The sequence below is a fragment of the Bombyx mandarina genome, chromosome 13 (genome assembly GCF_030267445.1).
Source record: "Bombyx mandarina strain Sakado chromosome 13, ASM3026744v2".
Classification (NCBI taxonomy): Eukaryota; Metazoa; Arthropoda; class Insecta; order Lepidoptera; family Bombycidae; genus Bombyx; species Bombyx mandarina.
The window spans coordinates 1,555,968-1,582,628 of NC_143220.1; the positions used below are offsets into that span (position 1 = coordinate 1,555,968).

The 26,661-nt window shown below is 37.2% G+C and overlaps 1 protein-coding gene across 1 annotated transcript; it reads left to right on the top strand.

The window, feature by feature from the left end:
• The first annotated feature begins 22,516 nt into the window (after window positions 1–22,516).
• LOC149501573 (uncharacterized) lies at window positions 22,517–26,441 on the top strand. The gene is made up of 3 exons (XM_089732416.1): window positions 22,517–23,185; window positions 23,707–23,781; window positions 23,856–26,441. Exons 1-3 carry the CDS (start codon window positions 23,122–23,124, stop codon window positions 26,339–26,341), a joined length of 2,625 nt encoding a protein of 874 aa, XP_089588542.1. The 5' UTR covers window positions 22,517–23,121; the 3' UTR covers window positions 26,342–26,441.
• The last annotated feature ends 220 nt before the right edge of the window (window positions 26,442–26,661 follow it).

Here is a 26,661-nt window from a genome sequence, read left to right on the forward strand (position 1 = left end):
CGTGGTCGAGCAATGGATAAAAATTGCGAAATTATTCTTTGAGTTTGTAACTAAGGAATTAATTTTTTTAATCAAGTATGTACAGAAGATGATTTACAGTGTTATTTATAAAACTTTTTAAACATTACCATTTAATGATCATGAGCCGTGTCTGTCTATCCAATAAACAAGTATTAAAAAAGAATTTTCATGATGTCAATTTATAAAATATTAAAATCAATCGACACTATCCTGCAAAAGTATTATTAAAAAACACCTAGATAACGTTCAATTTCAAACATTCAAATTATGTACGTGTTGTATTCTAAATTAAAGAGTAAAAGAGAATTGGTTGTGAAATTAAAAACCTTGAAGACAAGATTCTATGATTAAAATAACTTTAAGACGATACGAGGATAAAAATGCGCAGCCCACGTACCCTGCGTGCCGTTTTAATCCTAACGCCTCAATCATACATTTACATAGTAAATAAGACTTCACGGAGCTATGAATTCATTAATATATAAACCATAAAAACGTTGGCTTACAGTTTGAAATCGCATGTACACGTCGTTGGAATTTTTTGTAAAGAAAAATTATAATTTACAAAAATACACGATTCTTCTTCATCTTTATTTAAAAGAGTTCAATACAGCGCACCTTAAACTAGTGGTAATAAAAAGAACGATTAAAAGTTAATACAAGTGGTTACTCTAACTGTAATATTCTTTGAGGTTGTTTTACATATTGATTTAATGCTTATGCGTTACTTTTATGTACTAATTTAATTTTAATACAAAGTTTAAATACTTGCATTGGATAATTACGAGTCTACAATCTAAATCAAAGAGTTACGACTGATTGTTTCCCGTTTACTCCTTTACTGGTCGTAGGACCTCTTGCACTGGTGGTAGCACCTCTTGTGAGTCCGCACGGGTAGGTACCACCACCCTGCCTATTTCTGCCGTTAAGCAGTAATGCGTTTCGGTTTGAAAGGTGGGGCAGCCGTCGTAACTATACTGAAACTTTATAAACCATATCTCAAGGTGGGTGGCGGCATTTACGTTGTGCCTATGGGCTCCGGTAACCACTTAACACCAGGTGGGCTGTGAGCTATCCATCAAAGCAATAAAAAAAGTACTATACGCGTCAATTAATTTTCAATGGTATGTATTACATTGCATAGCGTGAAGTGCGAAAAAGTTTTGAGAGAGATGGTTTTCGATTTATTTTTATTGTATTCAATAGTCACTAGGTTGATCTGTTTTCATTACTCATAAGCTGCTTACTTTTAATCGGTATAAAAGATGAGGGTTTCCGAGATTCGTTAAAGTAGAAATTAAGCAAAATGTTAAATAAATTAAAGAGGAATTACTTGCGGTTTGCCATTGCGTACTTACTGGTCTGCGCGACTGGACTAAAGGCATAAAACTCCTTCAGTTAGAATATACGATTACTTTACGCCTACTTATTGGATTTTCTGGCTTTATTGTAATAAAATTATACAAAAATAATTTCAAACAAAGATAGCGAGATAAAACTCTAGCATCACCTGCGGGATGAAAACTTTCCGTACGAACTTAGTAACCACTAATATCTGACACAACGGTTGCCGCGGAGTGCGAGCACAGAAAAAGAATAGAGATATGTTTATTCAAGAAAATTTTATAACAGTTTTCAATAACAAATTAATGACAATAATTGTTCTTGTAATAGACCATAGACCGTTTATTCTTTTAGGTCTTAACTAGGTAATTCACAATGATATTGATAGCAATATAGTGCCCGTAATTTTTGACATTCATGAAGATATACATAAATAGTATATTATGTAATATATCAGTAATGCTTTTATGATATTAGTATTAAATAAATGAACATTTTTAACCTTCACTGTACACATACATAGGTATTATTATTCCATTCATTAGTCTAGGTCTCTTGAGTGCGAGAACCAATCGATCACTTAAAAATCAAATTGAACCGGTAGTTAATTGGTACAACGTTTCAAAAGAAATATATTAAAAAGTGATGCTTATTGACAGGCTGCATTAATATAACCAATTAATTGTTTATCGATTTTATTGACAATTAGTCGGTCATACATCCTTCAGACGCCAAGCAAAAAATATGTTATTTTATTTACAATAAAATTCATTTTACCATCTCTGATAAACGGTTATCTGAATTCTATACTAAGTAATCAGAGCTATCGAACAAAAAAAATTAAATTTTGGACATTACCTTGACGAAATTCAAGTGAGTTCCAAACATGACTGAGACTGAGAAAAATAAGCGTTGATAGAAGTTCAATCAGTCGTAATAATAAAAATAGAGGAATTTTAAGAAATCATTGTCAGTAATTATTTCTTCCGAATCGATGGTAAAATCAAAGTATGATTAATGGAAAGCCTTGAATAAAATTTAATGCTTAATGGTGGACGGTAGAATTTATGGAATGGTGTATATTTGCTGTGGCAATTGCATCTACAGAAAAAAAATAAAAAAGGCTTATTGTAATAATAGAGCAACTCCATTCATTTCCTTCGGCATTCGCGACTAGATCCTAACATTATCCAGCAATTTTTTATAGCTAATGGGAATACGGGCAACGGGTCTGTCGGTGAGCTACGGTAGTAAGTTAGTCGCTTGTTTAATTCTAATGTGTGTGGTACTAATAGCTAGAGTAAAACATTGAAAATAAAATCCACATATTGTGAAGATGAATTTATTTTGTATTATATTCACTAAATAATCAAAACATTAATCTTGATTCTGTTAGTCAGGTAAAAAATACGATACATTATGTACGCACAAAATTTTAGACTAGTGTCGAGTATTAATAAAAACTAGAGGTCCCCCGGTACTCGAAATATGACTAACATTAATTGAAATTATAAGTTTGTACACTATTATGATTCTATTGTCAAAGACTATTATTATACTTCTATAATCACTGATTTTGCCAAGACTACACTTTAGACAAATATATATTAAGACAAACAATATTTAATCTATTCTCAATTTGACCACAGACTATAAGCAATAAGAAAAGTTTGACAATAAAAAAATAGATTGCATGCGTGTTTGTGTCAAATACATGGTAGTGTGTGTAATGTTTTATTTTATTGATTTTTAATGTATTTATTGTGCATAATTAAAAAAAAATATAAATATTTTGCAGTCCATCTCTATATTCTCTATAAGTGTGGGAAATTTCATACTCCTCCGTCCGCGCAATTTTCGTAAAAATGGGTAGAAAGTTTTTGCTTCACCTATTAATATATAGATCTCGTTTACTAATTGGAGTTTCTTTTTTTTTATAGTTCATAAACAAACTATTCGATTATTTAAAATTCTGATCAGATTACTTAAAATTCAGACCCGCATGTTTTCATTTAAGATAGCCTGAAGCGTACACAGTAACCGGCGCACTGGTGATGAAACTACTAATTGCGTAGCTAATTTAAGTGTTTGATTAACAGTAATGGCTCCCTTTAAATCAAATATTCATTATCACAACATAAAATTTTATGTTGTATTTCCCAACTCAAATCGACTTAGTGCTTTTTGATTGCTGTAGCAATTCGAACAGCTTACAGCTCACCGCAACGAGACATTAGGACGTATAGCCTTAAATGGTATTAAGTAAGACACAGAACACACTTATCAAATTTATATTAACTACAAACAACTTTAAATTTCCGTGTAAATAATTTCCATTACACTATTGTACAACTTTGTATTTATTTTATTTATTCTTCGCTAGTTTTCCAAATGAGTACCTACATCTGTTCGCGACCGTCGGTCAATACAACAACTGCTACAACATACAACACTACTACAACATACTTGTATGTATATGTAAAATACCTAGATCACAGGCTAAGCTTGCGTAACTTATTTAGGGTTGACATTGCAGGTTTTAATAATATTAACGATAGTAACCCTGTAACATAGGACCGAGTACTTAATATCCATTAATATCTAACCGTTTTTTTTTTTTAAATAATAAAACGTATTAATGCTCCACGTCAATATATCAAACAAAGAGGTTCGAAATTTATCTTTTATGTTTTATAAATTAAGTTAGCCCCACATAAAAGAGTTTGTTTAAAACATTAGATGTTTTAAGATTTTTATCGGTCGTGTTTGGTGTCAAAATTCTCGCATCATGCCGAACGCATTTGTGTGAAGTGATACAGATCTCTAGCTTTGTGTTCGGCGATTGTTTCGTAAACAAGGATAGCGGGAGTCCACATAAATCATTACAAACACAAAAAAAAAAAACAAAAAAAACTCGGAACCTTCACGTCAAAAAACACTTTGATTTAGCTGTGAGAAATTCAAATTTGCCTACACGTAACTTAAACGTTCCAAATGATGCTTATTTGCATTTGTGTTTAAATAATCCGAGACATGACATCTTAAACAAGCGAAATTACTAAATAACACGGGGCCAAACCGTTCAATTAAGTTATTACGTATCTCTGACCCGAGTTAATTGCAAATTGGACTACTTTGTTTACTTTACCACGTATGAGGATGTCAAGTGTGCTACTTATTTAAAAATACATATTATTTGTGATTCGATTATACACTTCAGCAGGTTCGGTATGCAGTTAACGACAGTGAAACAAAAAGATGGACATAGTACAAGTTTCACAAGTAAGTCTTCGAGGCATCGGCATCGTCTCGTGCGAATGATTTGTATTTCAACGTATGTGTTTGTCATTAAATAATCGAAGCTATAACAAGAAACGAAAGAGAAGAAATATGTAAGTACCATTTACTGTCATTACTTCGATGTTTGCGAGCGTGCGGCTGTGCCTCGCTCATTTGTTGTCGACAAATTAATAAATTTTGCTGCATTAAGGCTACTACTTACTTATGATGCTGTCTGCAGTATATTAAGAACGCCCAAGACTGCTTTAATAGGTTTATGTACAAATATGTATGTGTTAATTTGAAAACGAATACTCTTAACAAAAACTCTGATGAACAGAACTTGATAATTAAGTAATTATGGTATTGAGAAATTTAAATTAAGCATATTGGATTCTAAGATTTTGTAGTTTGGTTTTCTTTGTTGTCACTTCTCTCTCTACATAATATGGACGTTGGAGAAATAGATGAGGTTTCATTATGAGTACACCAGATACTAGAGTTATACTTTGTGATATGACGTATTCACGATTATTTACATATTAATTATATTTAAGATATTTAGGGAATTTCTTTTTATTATGCGAATTTATTACTTTATTATAGGAATCGTGAACATGTGTAAAGTACGTATTCCCTTTCTAAAATTAGATACCTACCTGCGGCACGTGGACATTAGTATATATGCATAGCTCGATGTGAGTATGATCTTAGATTCCTTGCTAAATTAAGTATCACCCTATGTTTTTTTCGAACAAAAATATAATAATTTCGTATTTTCACGAGCCGCAAACCGATAATTAGAACAATTCGAACTACTTTAATGCTTAATCTTGCGGTTTTAATTGTCATTAAAATATCATTTGCGTCGTTTCGTATACTTTAAGTGAAGTTTTCTTAAGCTTTTGGGCAGATTTCCGATGTCTCATTGACAATTATACTGAGTCGTCAGTGACCACAAAAACTGTAAAACTGCCCACGATATCTTCATAAATATGATTATTATTGAATGATTCTGCAATGTCTGCGAGCAAGTAATTTATGATTATCCTGGAAGCATCCCTTGAGGCGGTCGTGTGAATATGTGGTTATCTATTTCAATATAAAAGTATTTTGTCTTTGTCTTTTACATTATTAAATTGAATGTATTTTTACTTCCATTAGACAGCTGTCCTGCTCGTTCACTTTCAAAAACGTTATGTGTAAGCAAGACGTAAGGTTAATTCAGCAGCCCTACGGTGCCTTACTGGTTTATATGATTGATCGAACCCAAAACGGCCTCTAGTGTTATTGTTCTTTCTAAATTGAATGTTTCAAATATTCCATCTGTTCTTTATTAAGGATGGTCTGTTTACTTTGGGGGAGGTTGTGCGGTTTTGATGAATGCCCGTCAAAGATTAATGTGTAGAGAGAGCGATACAGAATGAAATTCAATGAAAAAAAATCAAATATTGGAATTCATTAAAAATCCTCGTTATCAGAACGTCGAGTCTGCTTTTTGCCAAAATTGCTGGTGCAGTTATTTTGTAAATAGTAAAATAAATAGACCAGCAATTTTGGCCAAAAGCAAATTCAACGTTCTGATATCGAGGATTTTTATATCATTATATTTATATAAATATATATTTTTCTGAATTATTCAATATGTCTATAGCGACAGTCCTCGAAACCGACATTTTAACCACATTAATATGGTTCCCCCATCTTCTTATGTTATTTTTAAGCCAAATTTCAAATTATATTGCGTGTCTTCTGTAACATATTTAAGGAAACGTTTTTGATAGTGATTTTTGACCTTTTGCCGACGCTATCGTCAAAACCAACCTGAACTTTAATGCCATCCTTCAGACATCAAGTCCAAGTAGTCAGGAAGTCGTAGTGGTATTGATGTCACGTTTTTCAGCCTTTCAGACCAAAATTCCTGACACTTGTCGAAAGTTTAAACTTTTGGCCAGATTTATACTGGTGGTAGAATGACTTGTGATACCGCACGGATAAGTACCATCACCCTGCCTATTTCTGCCGTGAGGCACTAAAGCGTTTCAGTTTGAATTGTGGGGCAGCGGTTGTACTGTTAAAACTGAGACCATAGACCTCTTGTCTCATGATGGGAGGCGCCATTTATGTTGTAGGAATGTATGTATGGAATCCAACAACCATAAAAAGTCCAATGCATTATTGACAATTATTTTATCCACGTAACTATTATATTAACAGTTTTATTAATACGTAAACAACTTTCTATCATATTTCGATCAGCATTAACCTAACCACAGCTCCAACCTAATCTAAAATTGATACTTTGTTCGAAACTCTTCGTAATTAGTTTCGGATCAAAACACTACCCCTTTTTGTGATTTGAGACATTTTTTGTACAAAAAAAAGCTTCAGGTTTCGTTTTATTAAATTTAAGTTTTGTATAATTTAAAATCATAGACGTGTCGGTTTTTTTTTTTGGGAACAAAAAATTTGTTTTGGTATGTAGTTGTTCGAGCTAATGCTTTGGCTAATGGTACTCAAAGAATGAATTAAACACATTATTTTTATACAATTTTCTGTGAAATGATGAATATTTACGTATTATGTGTTTCATTGTGAAACTGATATTTTATTGATATAAACTAAACATTAAAATGCAACATTTACAACTTGACAACATAGATTAAAAAAATCTAAATTTTCATTTCATTAAAATTTTTAGCTGCTTATTAAATCGTGTAGGTACTTAAGAATAATACAAATATTTTTTATTCTTTTTAACCACAAAAATGATTTAAAATTGCATTTTTTTTTTTCTTGCTTAGATTGGTAGACGAGCTCACAGCCCACCTGGTGTCAAGTGATGGCCCATAGACATCTACAACGTAAACGCCGGCACCCACCTTGAGATATGAGTTCTAAGTTCACAGTATACTTACAACGGCTGCCCCACCCTTCAAACCGAAACGCATTACTGCTTCACGGCAGAAATAGGCAGAGTGGTGGTACATACCCGTGCGGACTCACAAGAGGTCCTACCACCAGCAGTCTACCATTTTCATGGAATCATCAACATTCTGCAGCTTCCGCCTGCACTGTATTTGCCAAACACCTGTATCCGGCCTATTTTAATTTAAATTTTAATCGCTATTAATGAAAGCGGTATTGATAGCTTTATAAATAATTATCGAACTATAATTACGATAAATGTTACGCAACGACATAAGGTCGCTTTATAACGTTTTTCCTGTATAGCTCGTTTTTCATTAAATTGGTATCATCGGTTACTCTAAAACATTTCCTTTAGTTACACTTTTAATCGATAAAACAAAGTTTTAATTAAAATGTCATTAATATTTGTTTATTTTCACATCGAAATGAATTATGCTTGTTCTAGCAATTAGTTTAGGAGATAAAAATTTTTGATTGACATACAAGTAATTTATGGGGTCGTAAATCGTTTTTGCTGTCTTCTTAACGAGAAAAGCGTCGGTAGTGATTTCGTAACTGCCTCATTTGTTTTTCTCCTTCTCTGCTGTAGTAAAAAACCGCTATTAATGTATAGATTGTACTAATTTTTTAATTTTGTTCGAGCGATGCAACTACTGCCTGACTCGAATTTTTGAGCATCTATCAACGTAAAATGTATGAAGCACGTGTCTCGGCACGTTGACTTCGAAATGTACTCATGACTACTCACATCCCGTGCTATTTGTAAGCGTGATCACATTCGCGGGTCCCCGTAAGACAACCGCGGACTTTACTGGACACCTGCGTCCGCTGACGAACCCCTGACGCTGCCTGATTTATATTAAACCAAAGAAACATTTAGTGAAACAATACAGGGTTATGTTCCTATCATTTGTCAGTGTGCTTAGTGCGAGATTTATAACTTCTCGATCGCGTTAAAGTTAACTCAAATTTGTATGGAGATAGAACAGCTCTCGTACATTTGCCGCTAAAGGCTCTGTTCCCACTCCATACAAATTTGAGTTAACCTTTACGTGATCGAGACGTTAAAAAATTCGCACTAAGCACACTGATATTACTATGAAGTTTCATTGATAGTCACACTCTGTGCTCAGTATTGACTATAGCACCAGTGAATATTTTTTTGGGATCATGTCAATAAAAACTGTCTTTTCGTTTTAATCTAGCGTTTATTACGGACAAATATTTGTGACATAAAAAAGCTAGTTCTCAAAAAATTTCTACCCTACCCGATATAGCTCCCGATACGAGCTTATGCTAGATACTAGACCATCGATGCAAATAAATGTAAACAAATATTTCCACTAACTGTTAGACTTAATGCTATGCGTATTTGTTAATGTTAATAATTCTACTAAAATGTCGATTCTTATCACAAGATATGTAATCGAATAACATGCTCTCTGATATTTATCTTAGTTTAATATTTTACGGAACAAACCCGATCGATCTTTGCGCTAGTAAGTTACGGAGAATCCGGTACGTTTTAGTAAAATACGAACATTAATATTGATGCTCTTTTTTTTTCAACATTTTTGTTCACAGTTCTCGTACAAAATTGTTGTCCATGCATACTTTAGACTTTTGATTGACTAATCGCAACCGTGTCGACTTGACGCTACTCCTAGTTATCAATACACAGCTGTGTCAGTTAAGTAGAGAAATGAAATAGGTGAATATAGTAGTGATACGATGAACACGAAATCGCTAAATGTACACGCAATGTACTGTAATGTAATGCACTCACACTCAATGAAAACATCGTCCTATGCGCTCTGTGAATTAATAAAGTGTCTCGACCCGAGGGATACCATAGATAAGGACTAAACCTGTCGCTGCCGATCATCGCAGCTACGATAGTCGGTACCGACGAGTTCTGGTAGGGGATGCTTGATTTCTGTGAGTCCACGATCTCACAGAAGTAGGTAGCGGTGGCACGACACCTGTAGCACCACCTAGGCGACCTGATAAACCGCCGTACTGTGAACACCGTCGTCTTGGTTGTGGAATATTGCTTCGACGATCCTTCGAAGGGGCGTTCGGGTGGCACATCGAGTCTGGTGGCACAAAATAAAGCCCAGACCCCTCCCCCCGGTAATCCTTCAAGAGAAGGCAGCTTGGGAACGAGTTTCCCTGGCCCTTAAGGCCAAAAATATCAATTTTACGAATGCCCGTAACCTCGCGAACGGCATTCAAATTAAGGTTCGAACATCCGACGACCATAGGGCCCTCTCTTCTTACCTCCGTAAGGAGCGTATAAGTTTCCACACATATACGCTCCAGGAGGAGCGCGAACTCCGTGCCGTTATACGTGGCATCCCTAAAGAGTTGGATGCCGAGCTCGTCAAGGCCGACCTTCTCGAACAAGGCCTACCGGTTAACTCCGTACACCGCATGCACACAGGCCGCGGAAGGGAGCCATATAATATGGTTCTCGTCGCCCTCCAGCCTACCCCCGAGGGTAAGCAAATATTCAACATCCGAACGGTCTGTAGCCTTTCCGGAATCGCAGTCGAAACCCCACACAAGAAAGGCACACCTAGCCAGTGCCATAACTGCCAATTATACGGGCATTCTTCCCGTAACTGTCACGCGCGCCCCCGATGCGTCAAGTGCTTAGGCGATCACGCCACGGCCCTATGCACTCGCGATCAAAAAACCGCGACAGAACCGCCTAGCTGCGTCCTGTGTCGAACACAGGGTCACCCCGCAAATTACCGCGGATGCCCCCGAGCCCCAAAAATAAATCGCCGCGTCGCCCGCCAAAACCGCCTCCGAGCTTCCGGCCCAGACATCAAAGCCTCGGCACCCTCTGTGTCGCAGGCTAAGCCAGCGTTCGTTCCGGCGCCGGTGCCCAGTGTCTCGGCCTGGGCGAAACCGCTGCCGTACATGAACACGGCTACAACTCCCTCCTCCGCGATTCGTCCCGCCCCCGCGACTCGTCCCTCTCCCGCGACTTGCCCTCCGACCGCGTCCGACAATCTCGCTTTAGCGATCGACTTCTTTCAGTCGATCAACTTTGAGCGCGTTAACGCTTTGGGCGACGCCATTCGCTCTGCCTCCACTGCACAACACTTTATCGCCGTTGTGCAAGAATACGCCGACGTATACGCGTCATTAAATACGTACGTCCTCCCCTCACTCCGCCGGTAATCAATGGCGTATATAAGTAGAATAAAGCCCCTATCCGTAACGATAGGATTTTTTAACGCTTACGGTCTCGCAAATCAGCGTGATCAGGTTTCTGACTTTTTGCGTGACCATCAAATTGATATCTTTTTAGTGCAGGAGACCCTACTTAAGCCCGCGCGCCGTGACCCTAAAATCGCGAACTATAACATGGTCAGGAACGACAGGCTCTCTGCTCGTGGTGGTGGTACCGTCATTTACTATAGAAGAGCCCTGCATTGCGTCCCACTCGATCCTCCCGCGCTCGCTAATATCGAAGCATCAGTGTGCCGAATCTCACTGACGGGACACGCGCCGATCGTTATCGCGTCCGTTTATCTTCCACCGGATAAGATCGTTCTAAGCAGCGATATCGAGGCGCTGCTCGGCATGGGGAGCTCTGTCATTCTGGCGGGCGACCTAAATTGTAAACACATTAGGTGGAACTCACACACCACAACCCCGAATGGCAGGCGGCTTGACGCGTTAGTCGATAATCTCGCCTTCGATATCGTCGCTCCGCTAATCCCGACTCACTACCCGCTAAATATCGCGCATCGCCCGGACATACTCGACATAGCGTTATTAAAAAACGTAACTCTGCGCTTACACTCGATCGAAGTAGTTTCAGAGTTAGATTCAGACCACCGTCCCGTCGTTATGAAGCTCGGTCGCGCTCCCGATTCCGTTCCCGTCACGAGGACTGTGGTGGATTGGCACACGCTGGGCATCAGCCTGGCTGAATCTGATCCACCATCGCTACCGTTTAGCCCGGACTCTACCCCGTCTCCTCAGGATACCGCTGAAGCCATAGACATCTTAACGTCACACATCACCTCGACATTAGATAGGTCATCGAAACAAGTTGTAGCGGAGGACTTCCTTCACCGCTTCAAATTGTCCGACGATATTAGGGAACTCCTTAGAGCTAAGAACGCTTCGATACGCGCCTACGACAGGTATCCTACCGCGGAAAATCGTATTCGAATGCGTGCCCTACAACGCGACGTAAAGTCTCGCATCGCCGAAGTCCGAGATGCTAGATGGTCTGATTTCTTAGAAGGACTCGCGCCCTCCCAAAGGTCTTACTACCGCTTAGCTCGTACTCTCAAATCGGATACGGTAGTAACTATGCCCCCCCTCGTAGGCCCCTCAGGCCGACTCACGGCGTTCGATGATGACGAAAAAGCAGAGCTGCTGGCCGATACATTGCAAACCCAGTGCACGCCCAGCACTCAATCCGTGGACCCTGTGCATGTAGAATTAGTAGACAGTGAGGTAGAACGCAGAGCCTCCTTGCCACCCTCTGATGTGTTACCACCCGTCACCCCGATGGAAGTTAAAGACTTGATCAAAGACCTACGTCCTCGCAAGGCTCCCGGTTCCGACGGTATATCCAACCGCGTTATTAAATTTCTACCCGTCCAACTCATCGTGATGTTGGCATCTATTTTCAATGCCGCTATGGCGAACTGTATCTTTCCCGCGGTGTGGAAAGAAGCGGACGTTATCGGCATACATAAACCCGGTAAACCAAAAAATCATCCGACGAGCTACCGCCCGATTAGCCTCCTCATGTCTCTAGGCAAACTGTATGAGCGTCTGCTCTACAAACGCCTCAGAGACTTCGTCTCATCCAAGGGCATTCTCATCGATGAACAATTCGGATTCCGTACAAATCACTCATGCGTTCAACAGGTGCACCGCCTCACGGAGCACATTCTTGTGGGGCTTAATCGACCAAAACCGTTATACACGGGAGCTCTCTTCTTCGACGTCGCAAAAGCGTTCGACAAAGTCTGGCACAACGGTTTGATTTTCAAACTATTCAACATGGGTGTGCCGGATAGTCTCGTGCTCATCATACGGGACTTCTTGTCGAACCGCTCTTTTCGATATCGAGTCGAGGGAACCCGCTCCTCCCCACGACCTCTCATAGCTGGAGTCCCGCAAGGCTCTGTCCTCTCACCCCTCCTATTTAGCTTATTCGTTAACGATATTCCCCGGTCGCCGCCGACCCATTTAGCTTTATTCGCCGACGACACGACTGTTTACTATTCCAGTAGAAACAAGTCCCTAATCGCGAAGAAGCTTCAGAGCGCAGCCCTAGCCCTAGGACAGTGGTTCCGAAAATGGCGCATAGACATCAACCCAGCGAAAAGTACTGCGGTGCTCTTTCAGAGGGGAAGCTCCACACGGATTTCCTCCCGTATTAGGAGGAGGAATCTCACACCCCCGATTACTCTCTTTAGTCAATCCATACCCTGGGCCAGGAAGGTCAAGTACCTGGGCGTTACCCTGGATGCATCGATGACATTCCGCCCGCATATAAAATCAGTCCGTGACCGTGCCGCGTTTATTCTCGGTAGACTCTACCCCATGATTTGTAAGCGGAGTAAAATGTCCCTTCGGAACAAGGTGACACTTTACAAAACTTGCATAAGGCCCGTCATGACTTACGCGAGTGTGGTGTTCGCTCACGCGGCCCGCACGCACATAGACACCCTTCAATCTCTACAATCCCGCTTTTGCAGGTTAGCCGTCGGAGCTCCGTGGTTCGTGAGGAACGTTGACCTACACGACGACCTGGGCCTCGAATCTATACAGAAATACATGAAGTCAGCGTCGGAACGGTACTTCGATAAGGCTATGCGTCATGATAATCGCCTTATCGTAGCCGCCGCTGACTACTCCCCGAATCCTGATCATGCAGGAGCCAGTCACCGTCGACGCCCTAGACACGTCCTTACGGATCCATCAGATCCAATAACCTTCGCACTAGACGCCTTCAGCTCTAGGAGCAGGCTTAGGGACCTCGGTAACCGTACTCGTCGAACTCGACAAAGAGTTCGCCGTGCAACCTAACCCATGAATCAGCTCGCTGAGTTTCTCGCCGGATCTTCTCAGCGGGTCGCGATTCCGATCCGGTAGTAGATTCATTCGCGAAGCAGCTGCTCTTGAGCTGTTAGGTCTCCTTCGGAGGCGCTCGGGTAGCTGTTAGCAAATCCCACCCCTCCTGGCTGAGCCTTTGCTCGCCCACCTGTCCTGGTGAAACTGGAAAGGCCTCCGGGCCACCAGTAATCCTTCAATCATAAATAAAAAAAAAAAAAAAAAAAAACATCGAGTCTGGTTGTAGTGCTAACGTGGTGCTAACTCTCTCCGAGTTCTGACCCCGGGTGGAGATCGGACGTCGGGTACACTCTCACCTTGCACTCTCTGTAGTCGGGTAGGGTAGTCATAGTCGGGAGTTCGCTCCCAACATCAGCGGACCGCCAAGATCCACTTCACCGCGCGCAACCTAGGCGCGGAAACCTCGTATGAATTTCGGCTCCCTACACGAAAAAAAAAAGCTCAAACCGGAGATAACCTTTTTAGGTAACGAAATATATTAGTAGTGTTCAATGTGAATTTAGTTGATAACTCTCTTACGTTTACAATACTTCTAGTATTTAAGTAATGTATTTTTAGTGCAGTTTAATTTTTACCTATTAATTTAATGTTCCATTAATTTTTATGCAATATTTATTTCATTGTTTGATCGCAAGAACAAGGACAATAGTAGGGGATACAATTCTTCATATCGTAGTACCCGTACTTCGAGCAGGATGTGAAAAAAATGTAGCCTGGGGTTGAGATCTTGTTCTTATTGGGTCATCCCTCAGATAAACCATCATTGAATAATTATTTTTATAACACTTTTAGAAAATTGTTGCTTTATAAAACTCGAATATGTAATACTACCGTAAACTTTTAACTGTGACCTAGATATACCCCTAGAATTCAGATCCATGACCACGGAAGCTATTTACCTACAGACGGGTCTTACAATCGTCTGCTTAAAAGGGAAAAGAAAACTATAATCTTCTTTACATTATTTAGTGTGATATTAGTACGAATTTAAGAAATGCAATTATTAACACATGAATATTTGATGGGAGAGTTGATATCGGTGTGTGGTAGTGGCTGTGAACTCACACCAGTAGACATTCGGTCTGTAACTAGTTGGAATAGCCCTTTATGTTACCAACGATTAGTTAAACAAAAAAATTATAGAGACCATCTTGTATAATACTCTCACAGAACAATCATATCTCAATATCAACGGAGTGCAAACTCTGTCTGAAGAACAGTTATGTTTCAAGTATCAAAACGATATCAAATTCTAATTTTAAATTACACAGAAATTATTTAGTATATTCGATACGTATTGGTTTAAAAAATAAGTAGCATAAAGAACCTGTCACCTAAATTATACAACTACCAAAGGTCAGGTCATTAATAAACTCATAAAAACTATAAGAACACAAGTTATCTCATTTCATGACGTAGGCGTTTGGCTTCTGTTTCTAAATACGACAAACCAAAAATTTTAATAAAATGTAACTGCCGTATAAACTCGGCATACGAATTGTTTGAAATACAAAAAAAAAAGGCGAAACTAACATTATTTCGTTCAAACGTAGCTTCTTTAAAAGCATTCAACCGACATTCGTTTTACTTAAAGTCATATACATAATTTTTGAGTGATTTCATTGGCCATAATGTCAGTGTAGAGAAAATATGTCGCCCTATCAATTATATCTAGTATTGATCAACAAAATACGGTACAGATGAATAAAATATGATGCGAACGAACCGATAGCCTGCATAAATTATTGTATACAAATTCCATACGTCGTTAGCGCGGAGGTGAGGGAACACGACCGGCGCGGCGGCGAGCTGCTTACAGGCTAGTGCTACATTCAAAAACCTACATCAATTAAATGATCGTGTGCGTAATTCTTCATGCATTTCGTACGGTTGGCCACCTTGTTCCATGATGATTATTGTTTCTTATGAACATTACTTATTCTGAAAGCATATCACGTGGATATGCCATATCTTTTTATTTTTTACTGCCTAGATGGGTTTTTTTATGATTGAAGGCTTACTGGTGACCCGGAGGCCTTTCCAGTTTCACCAGGACAGGTGGGCGAGCAAAGGCGGAGCCAGGAGAGGTGGGATTTGCTAACAGGTACCCGAGCGCCTCCGAAGGAGACCTAGCAACTCAAGAGCAACTGCTTCGCGAATTAATCTACTACCGGATCGGAATCGCGACCCACTGAGAAGATCCGGCGAGAAACTCAACGGGCTGATGCATGGGTTAGATTGCACGTCAATCTCTTTGTCGAGTTCGACGAGTACGGTTACCGAGGTCCCTAAGCCTGCTCCTAGTGTTAGAGCTGAAGCCGTCTAATTCAAAGTTTATTGGATCTGATGGGTCCGTAAGAACGACCTAGATGGGTAAACGCGTTCATAGCCCATGGTTAACAGTAGGCAGCGGTTAGGCTCTTCCCCTGGCATTGCTGAGGTCCATAGGCGACAGTAACAACTCGTTAACTATTCCCCATATGTATGCTCGTCTGCCTACAAGGGCAATTAAAAAAACCTGGTGTTAAGTGGAAAGTACTTTGAAGGTCAAAGAAATGAAAAATACGACATGAATTCTATATTATTAAAAAGGCTCACATCAATTATAATGTTCAGTATTTTACCACACAGTAACATATAAGCTTTTTATATAGATTAAAATACAAAACTACTATAGTTAATGTTTTTTTTATTTTTATTAAAATACATAACTGGTTGAATTACGAGTTTTTTTACACATCACAAAAACTAATAAAGGAATATTTACAAAATCTTATGTTATTTTTCACATATTATTTAATAATAAACGAAAACTGTACCGCATTAACTGCGCGCATTTGAACATCAGAGGCGTCTGTGTATAAAGCCGAAACAATTTTATGTCTCCCATAAGAAATCTTAATGCGTACTCCAATTCTGATTTCAGAACGTTTAATTGTACGAGTTGATCTGATGAGATCGAAACGCCGAGATTAAAGTAGAGTAAAAGTCGTATTTTAGTTTAATGGTAATCGTCTTTGAGCAATCAGAAAGATGAGCGCGTATAAACTTATATGTATGGACTTAATCGGTTTTCATACTATTACAACGTATGTCTCAATAACAGTACTCGCGAACTTGGTCCCAGCGATTATTCTAAATTCTGTTCTATCAGCATTCGAATAAGATTGTTTATTTGTGTAAGAGACAATAACGTTTAGTAATATCATTTAATTGTCAACTGTCAACTGATTTGCTTAAAGTAGATCTTTTATTTATCGTCCTAAGTTAATTGCATTCAATTTAGGAGCTTCTTCTGTTATAAAAACATTAAACTGTTGATGCTAATACTAACTAATACGCACCTTTAAATACAAAGATAAATGTCCCGTATAAAGCGAAATATCCCTTGAACCAAATAGCCTTTCCCCCTCGATATGGTTTTCAGAAACAGTAGACAGACACAACCAACACTTTTTTTTTTCTTACCTATGCTGATAGCCTAGAGAGGCTATTTCAGCTTCACCCTATCATGTAGGTGAGTTCACGGGGCTGAAACCGGAAGTGTTGCTAACACTGGCCCTAGCAAGAGCGGCGCTTCGCAGAATGTACCACCGAATCGGAAACGCGACCCACTGAGAAGATCCGGCGAGAAACTCAGTGGGCTGTGTCTATGGGAGTATACCTGATGTTGAAAGACTGTTCACGAACGGAGTGTAGTCACGTCTTTGCTAAGAATATTTTCATAATCAAATTCCGAATAATCTTCAATGTGAGTATCACCAAATATAAGAATTTCGTTGATGTGATGAAAGAAATGAGGACTTCACCGCGTTTACGTTAATACTACATATAATCCGAAAAACCTTTACTTAAGCTCTAGCAATAACTGTGGATGTACAGTTATTGCTAGTCAATCGAATCGAAAGAGCCAGGTTATTCATAAGATTCATCTTTAAGACAGCTTACATTGTAACATAACACTAATATTTCTACCGACAATACTAATGTCGAAGGACCAAGAAATTGGCTGCAATCAATATGAATCACTCTTGTTGACACAATACTAACAACGTGTATTATCTAAACGCAAATCACACCGGTTTGAGCGATCGCGTGAGACATTAAATTAGCTCAGTCGTTTTACTGCCCTTTGCCACTGCCTCGCACTCACCGTCTTCATTATAAGTTCATGAATAATTGCGGTTCTCGACGTGAATTTTATTGCTAGTTCGATGATAAATGATAGTTTTGTTTAAAAGTATATCTATACTTCTATACTAATATTATAAAGAGGAAATATTTGTTTGTTTGTTTGTTTGTATTGAATAGGCTCCGAAACTACTGAACCCATTTAAAAAAATCTTTCACTGTTTGGAAGCTAAACTATTCCCGAGTGCATAGGCTATAATCTTTTTTGAAAAAAATTAGGGATCCTTACTAAAACTCCAATAATGTAACCCAAGGTGTAAAAAAATTACCTAAAATATTCTTTATATCGCGTGCCCTGCGAAAACTATTGATGATAGAATAAAATAATGTACTACGACTTTGTATAACACATTATTATTTACAAAAAGTGGCGCGACAGCACATGTCTAACTATTATAGTTATGCCGCAATAAGTGTTCTTTTATTTAAAAATACAAAACAACGTCAAATATCGTTGAAATTTTTGTTAAAGTCCCGAGCGGAGCCGGAGCGGGCGGCTTGTCTTCTATATGTTTAAAAAATGTAACTGTGAGCCAAATTTGTTTTTATTGCCTTATAGCCAAACGAGCTTACGGCGCACCTGATGACGAGTGGTCAACATCGGTCATGGACTTCAGTTAAGTCAGGTACAGAGCCAAGATGCTGCTTACTGATTGATTATTCAGCTTAGTATAGTTTTCGCTTCTGTCTACTTCAGTGACGCGATCATGCATGTGGAAGGTGAAGTTCGAACAATAGTCCCTTAAACTCACGTAAACTGTCGTAGTGTGCAATATTCTACACAATTCAACTCTTTGGGTGCTCACGATTTAGTGTTTAATGGTTTAATTTACACAGCCATAGGCATCGCGAAAGCCACCAACTATCTTAAGACATGAGGTCGCATTTTCCATTGTATTGTATAGTGGCTGTTCTTCCACCCTTCCCACCCAAAAGGCATGACTACTTGGTACCAGAAAAATTCAGGATGATGGTATCAATCCATACAGGCTCACAATATGTCATACCAATAGTAAAAGTCATTGTGCTGTCAATTTTAAGATTGGTCCTACTGTTTGACTGTAAGAATCTTATGCATTTTCATGTATTTTCTTCCATTTCACAAGATGAAAAAAGTTTAACTTATCTTTATCGGTATAGGTAGGTATACTCGTTGACCATCTATTAATAAGCGGTTGCCAGTTCACGCTTCTGGATCGTCATGTCTCCTGACGGGGCCGTGGCAGGGGCCTCGGGGAGACCCCCTCTACCCAGTTGCCGGGTCCCATTCACAACTGTTATTTATACTGGGAGCTTAGATGACATATTAACTGCATTCATTAAAATACGCAAATCTTAAACAACTACATTATAACATACAGGAAATTCGCTAACTTGTAATGTCTGAATGTTCCTGATGAAGGCGATAGCCGCGTTTATTGATTGCGTCCGTTTGTATTGCCATTCTTAGTTGTCGCATCAGTGTTTATGCACCATCGGCCGACATTATGTGTTCGTGATGGAGTTCACGATATGTCGTACAACTGTGATCGCTGTACGCAGCCACATCCATTATCCGTGGGAATCCACTGACACAATCTTCTCGAACATGAACGCGGATTCATGTGTCATAACTTGCGATGGAATATTTTACGTTGTAATCCGACAAGGCGCCGACGGGAGACGGAGTGAGGACGAGAATTTATGGATGCATTCTTTTTAAACGCATCCGTCGAAAGTTTAGCTCTTGTAGAAGAATAAAAAAATAGCTTATTTAATAAACCCCGGCCTACTTTTACGGTTTAATTTTACATTTATTATTAGATTGCTTAATATTATGTTTACGGACGACAATGGTGTTATTCGTTCACGTTAGAATATTAATCTATCTGCTTAATCCTAATTACTATTGGAATTGATCTTTCCTTGCACACAATATAACCCAGAATCTGGATTTCTAGTGACTATTTATTTTACTTTAACTTTTTTAAATGCTTTTTTGGTCTAATGTGAGTAGACTAGCTCACGGCCTACCAGGTATTAAGTAGTCGCGGGAGTCCATAGATATCAACGACCTAAAAGCTGTCACCCACCATGAGGTATGAAGTTATAAATCTAAATTTTTACAGTATAGCAGCTGCCTCACCATTCAAACCGAAACGCATTACTATTTCACGGCAGAAATATGCTGGGTGGTGGTTCTTATCCACGCCGTTCTAATATACGTCTGTCTCGCCGTCCCATCTATGTCATTGGTCCACCGAGCCTTGGGTCTTTTGGCTCCTATACCGCCCCTGTCCTAATTAATCTATTGTCGTTTTGTTTTGCTAAGTACCCAGCTCAACTCTCAGATCCGCTATTACCAACATCTGTAACTTTTGTTTTTCGTCTAATCTCGGAATTACGAACTCGATCTACGAAATTGATGCCCAGCATAGAGAGTTTCGTCGCTTGCCTAATGTTTCTGCACCGTTTGTTAATGTGGATAAAACGCATTGCTTATATTGTAGATATAGTAATATAGTAAGTATATGAAATGCAAATAAACGTAAGATGAAGCTGTCATAGAAGTTTGATTTTCTCTATCACTCGCGAATATCGAATGAAATACAGTTAGCTCATTATTCGAAAAGAAATGGGAACAAATATGGGAACGAATTACGAGACATTTTCGTTAGTTTGAAACGACAACATAAATCTTTTAAAAATACTTACTTAATGATTATATACATCTTATTAATAATTATTTACTGATTACTATTTGTTTTTTATTCATTCGCTACCTTTGAGTTTTTCTGAACTTAATGTACACATCCATTGACTAAGGTATTTTTAGGCAAATGGTTTTTGCCTTGCTGTATCTAAAATCCAGGATATTTCAACGACATCCAAGACAGAGTGTTGACTTTTGATCGATATCTTACGACTGATGAGTTCTGATCCCTGATTGTTGCATATTACAAACGTTCACTGGACAAGATTAAATCATTTTGACAAATTGTTTAACATTTCAACCGACATTATTGATTGCTCAATAAATTTAATCGTATTTAATTTGTTTTATCGTTAAGTTTATAACTTTTAGAACTCTTATTTTTAAATTAGTGCAACCCTTCTTAATACAAATCTTGAAAAAATCATAGTGATGTATAAAAAAAAAGTTAGTGAGTGAATTGCATTGAGTTAAAATGTGTGAACTTTTTGTCTAATAATTTCTTTCTACTTTTTGTCTATAATATACTGTTGTATTTCTAAAGCACTTTGTAGGTTCTTTCAGGTGCCAGATATTTGACAAAATGATCGTGGGCTTCATTGTTTAACAGCTACACTTGGATTTCTTTCATTAAGGAATCAAATTTGGAGGAATTCTTTTCTTTTTCAAGAAATCTTCAGAACTTCGTTTTAAAATTCAATGATGCTCTAAAACATAATGAGAAAATAAAAAATTAGAATTTTTATTATATAAAATCGTTTATAAATATAAAATATATAAATTTCGAACAAACATAACATCGATAATTGAGATAACGCACAAAATAATTAATAAAAACAATTAAAACAACGAACACAGATATGAAACACGAAAACTCATATTTTACATCGTCCTATTATTTCTTTCATAGCTTCAAACTATCCCAAGTCTGATCATAAATTAAAACGAGTTCATTAATGACCATAACTTTTAATTTATCTCTCGTTCGCGAATGTGTCGATGCAAATATTATATGGGCAACGTGTGAAGTGGATTTATTTTATGGCTAAGATTTTATCTATAAAATTTAAATGTCACTTGAAACTGAAATATAAACACGGAGTGAGATTATCGTGATCTACGAAACCTTCTATGCTATGTTGAATGGTGGTGTCGTAAACATATAGAATAATGTTACATATTATGTAGTATTTGTTTTTGTTAAAAAACCGTTACTTTATTATCAGATTTCAAAGTGCAGAAACAGAATTTTAAGGTTTTTTTTACTACCACTGTTGGCAGACGAGCGTCTGGGCCACGTGAGGGTAAGTGGTCACCGTTACTAATGGGCATCGGCAATGCCAGCAGCATAGCCAAGCGGATTAGTGTTGATTATTATCAGGTATTTCCATACTTGATAATTGTAATATGTCTATTTCGGTTTATTTTACTGCTGTTAATAGTCATACAATACATGTATTTTCCTCTAAATACAGACAAATTGCTTTAAATATACTTAGTTCTACTAAAATCATTGAGAAAACTATTTTGGTGAAATTAGCATTTCGCCAAATTATCGCAGTTTTGTAAATTCACACTGAAAAGTACTTCAGATGATGTTGTCTATGCATAAATAAAATAATTCCGTTAGTTATTTGCTTATTGTTCAATAAACTACAGAATTTGTAAAAAAATTGTTCTAGACTTTGTTCCAAAAAAAAAATCCAAAGGAAACACCTGTCATTGTTCTATTATCTATTATGTTCACTGTACAAAAGAAACCAATGCTAATTTGTGATTACTAAAAATTACAAGACCATTGCTTTCCTAAAATGCTAAATTACACGAAAACCAGCAACTAAATACTGTGTGGCACTATTTAACTTATTAAAGTACATAATTAAATATTTGTTTGTTCAATACAAACCACATATCGACGCCCCCGGAGAATAAAATGGTAATATGCTATTACCACCTTTTTAATGGTTTTGTATTTTCGACATCTGTAGGTCGATATACACCTACTGATTTTTTTATATATTTTTTTTCGAAAAACTCGTCCAGTTATAACAGTTTTTATTTTTATTCTCCGGAAGTCATGTAACAACTTTAACCCATAAAAACATCGTGGTCGTTCACTACGGAACGAACATATGTCTCGATAAATCGGTAAGGCGTTATACCCTTTTATTCACGTAAATAAATTGATAACTCTTTTCAATAACACGCTTTACCTAAATTAGTTCGGTAAGTTTTGAACGGTAAACGTATATTACTGCTTTATTATTGACATAATTTTCGATACTATTTCACGTAAACACATATTACAATATTCTTTATGAATTTAAACTCAAGTATTAACGTGATACTTTTTTTTTCTCTTTCAATTAATAGAGAATCGGTTATTATTGTCTTTTTCGCTCGAATTTCGACAGGTTATTACAAGTTGCAATGAGCGGGCGATCAGACCATGCACATTATTGAATCATTGCGTTATTTGACGTCGTGTGACGCGACGGTATTCTATTGCTTACTAACATTATTTTGGTGATAATTATAAATTAACTATGGAATATCGCTACAAAGGATTACGAGCCAAAAGAATTCTTAAAATGGTAGAATGGGAAAGTGGTAAGTGGTTTTTTTCAACTAGTATATAATATTTAATTAAAAATTTAAAAAGGAGCTAAATTCATATAGGTATCGCCCTTTTTATAGTTAAGTACTTAAATATTTGCGTTCCGTGTAAAGCTTAGCTTTAATATTACATAAATATTGTTCATATTTGTTTGAACGCAGATATGAAAGCACTTATAAATATGAATATTATGCACCTTATTATTATGATCGTGTCCCATCAAGAAAGTTGAGAGGGTTTTAGCTCATACCTACCTAATAATGTTAAAAGCCAGAGGTCGTGTGTTCGATTCCCACCCATAACAAATCTTTGTGTGATGAGCACTATTATTTGTTTTGTGTCTGGGTGTAATTTATTTATATTTTTTTATATATTTAGAATGAAATAAGTATATGCCATAGTAGGTTGCCATAGTAGGGGCTCTACCTAGTTTAGAATCCGATGGCCGTATGTAAATTGTCTCAAGATTATTACTTTCCTTTCTTCTACTATACTTCTTAATAATTTATTTCAGAGCCTGAAGATAATAACGATGTTGAAATGCCTGATATTCTTCCATGTGCCCGCAAAGCAACAAAAGTTTTAAATGGTATGTACCTGCTCAAACTAAAAAACGTGAGTTTGCTGTATTTTGTTTTTAATTTATATCTGTTAATATTTTAGATGTACCAACGACACCTTATGCTAAAAAAGGTGACAATGAACAAGAACCATCTTTAGATATATGTGAACTACAAACAATAAACCTAAATCGTGAAAATTCTACCGAAAATGAAGTGCTATCAAGTTCCGGTGCAGATTATATTGGCATTATTAATCAGCAGCTTATGAGAACACCAACATCTGTATCGAATCTTTCTTTTATATTAGACAATGTTGATTTTGTCGCTTCGCCAGACGGTTATATTCATGCTATTAAAAGTAAATCGAGTACGCCAATTCTATTTGATTGCAAAATACAGGAAGATAACACTATTTTAAACTCAGATGATAGAAACCACGACGAAACACTAAAACCTATTGAAAATAATATAGATCTTGTACATGATGTAATCAATGCAGATAATGGCAATATTAATATGAATAAAACTTTAACGCCCCAAGATATGTCCCAAGATATATGCCCCAACGAGATGGTTATAATTATAAATAGAGATGAAAGCCCAAATCAACAAGGTTTAGTGGAGAATGAAGATTCTGCGACATTTCAAATATTAGGTACATCCAAATCAGAATCACTCACTACAGTTTCAGTATCAGGATCACTGCCAAGCAGTTCAACGGAACCTATGGATGATGATGATAGCTCTCTCTCTATCACTACAAACAACTTAACTCGTAAGCGACGTCGAAATGAAAAAGAATGGATAGCCAATAAATCCAAAACTTTAAAAAACTCTGGCCAAGCTTATGTTGGATGTCATTCTAAAAAGCAGTTTTTTGCAAAATCGTTAGGACCTTCTTGTAAATGCAAATTGAAATGTGGTGAAACGTTTTCATATAATAGTAGGAATGCCATTTTGGAAACATTTTATAAATTTGGTAACCATGAGCTGCAATGGCAATTTATAACTAAATACGTTATGTCAGAATCTGTGAAAAAACTTCAAGTTACTCGAAATAAAAACCGTACTCAAACTATAAGTTATTATTTGCCATTAGATGGTAATAAAGTTCGTGTATGTAAGGTGTTTTTCTTAAATACTTTACGAATATCCGAACAAATGGTTTACACTGCCATAGAAAAGTACAATAGTGATTCTGACAAAACTGACTGTAGAGGTAAACATAACAATCGACCACGCAAAATGTCAGTGCCAACAGAAGAGAGCATCATAACACACATACAACTATTTCCAGCAAAAGAAGCACACTATGTCAGAAAATCTTCCAAAAGAAAGTATTTATGCGAAACTTTAAATATTTCAAAAATGTACCGATTATACACAGACTGGTTCAAAGAACAGACAGACGCACGCTATTGTGATGTGAAGATGGCTACCAAAAGACAGTATGAGAGTATCTTTAATACAAAGTTTAATTATTCTTTTTTTCATCCTAAGAAAGATTTATGTGGCACTTGTACGCTTTATGAACAAGCTGAAGGCGAGCACAAGGAATCATTAAAAGATAAATACACAAAGCATATATATAATAAAGAACGAATTCGTGAAATCAAAAATTCAGAAAAGAGTAATCTTGATTCAAACTCCACTCTAGCTATTTTTGATTTAGAAAAGGTTTTAGGCGTACCTCAATCAGAGGTAGGGATATTTCACTATAAACGGAAGTATCCCGTTTATAACTTCACTGTTTTTGATGCTTCAAGAAAGAAAGGATACTGTTACATGTGGCATTTGCAAATTGCTAAAAGAGGATCAATAGAGATAGGTAGCTGTCTTTATAATTTCATTGAAGAACAATATCATAAGCAAATAAATAAAATTTCATTTTATTCTGATGGTTGCACAGGACAGAATAAAAATAGATTCGTGTTTGCCCTTTATCTGTTTGCTGCTAATAAGTTCAAGCTAGAGATTATTCATCGTTTCTTTGAATCTGGCCATAGCCAAAATGAAGGTGATTCTATGCACGCATGCATAGAACGAGCGATGAAAAATAAACAAATTTATACACCTGATCAATTATACGGAATAGTTATGAATGCTAAACAAACCGGTGAAAAATACCAAGTCAAGGAAATGAGACAAACTGATTTTTATGACATAAAATCATTGATTACTGGACAGAATTGGTTGAATGATACAGAAGGTAACAAAATATATTGGTCAAAGATCAAGGAAATTAAAGTGGCCTCCACAAACCCACAATCTGTTTACTTTAAGTACGATTATGATGACGACTTTACTGAAATGAATATAGGGTTAACATCAACTAAAAACATTAGAAAACGAAAATCTGCCTCTACCGCAGCAGCTTCATCTATCGCCGATGCGGTCTTACAGCCAGCCTATGACGGTCCAGTTTCAATTTCAAAAGCTCTGCACGAAGATCTATCAAGTCTTTGTAGGATAAACGCCATACCTCTCCATTACCACAGTTTTTACAATTCGTTGAAAAGTACAAATAGTACTGAAGCCGTTTTAGGTGAGGATGACTTTGAAAGTGAGAGCAATGAAGCAGACTGATTGATTTTTTATAACTAAGACTGATTGATGCTAATCTAAATTTTAGTGATTACTGCCTATTGTAACAATTGTGATTTACCTAAATAAAGATTATGTTTATTATAATCTCTTGTTTATTTAAAACTTATATTTGCAATGTGTACTGAGTCATTTTCTATAAAATAAATAATGTGAAAAGCGTAGAAAGGCACCCACCAATTACCCAACAGTGGTTTAACAGTTACAGTAATTTATAATAAAAATTCATAAACATTACATAACATTACGATGTTAACGTTGAATGCATTTATACAAAAACAAAGTTGTTATATAGCTATATG

Coding starts and splice junctions, on each gene's coding strand:
- LOC149501573 (XM_089732416.1), top strand. CDS start 23,122: ATGGAATATCGCTACAAAGGATTACGAGCCAAAAGAATTCTTAAAATG. Junction 23,186..23,706: donor AATGGTAGAATGGGAAAGTG/GTAAGTGGTTTT, acceptor AATTTATTTCAG/AGCCTGAAGATAATAACGAT. Junction 23,782..23,855: donor AGCAACAAAAGTTTTAAATG/GTATGTACCTGC, acceptor TTAATATTTTAG/ATGTACCAACGACACCTTAT.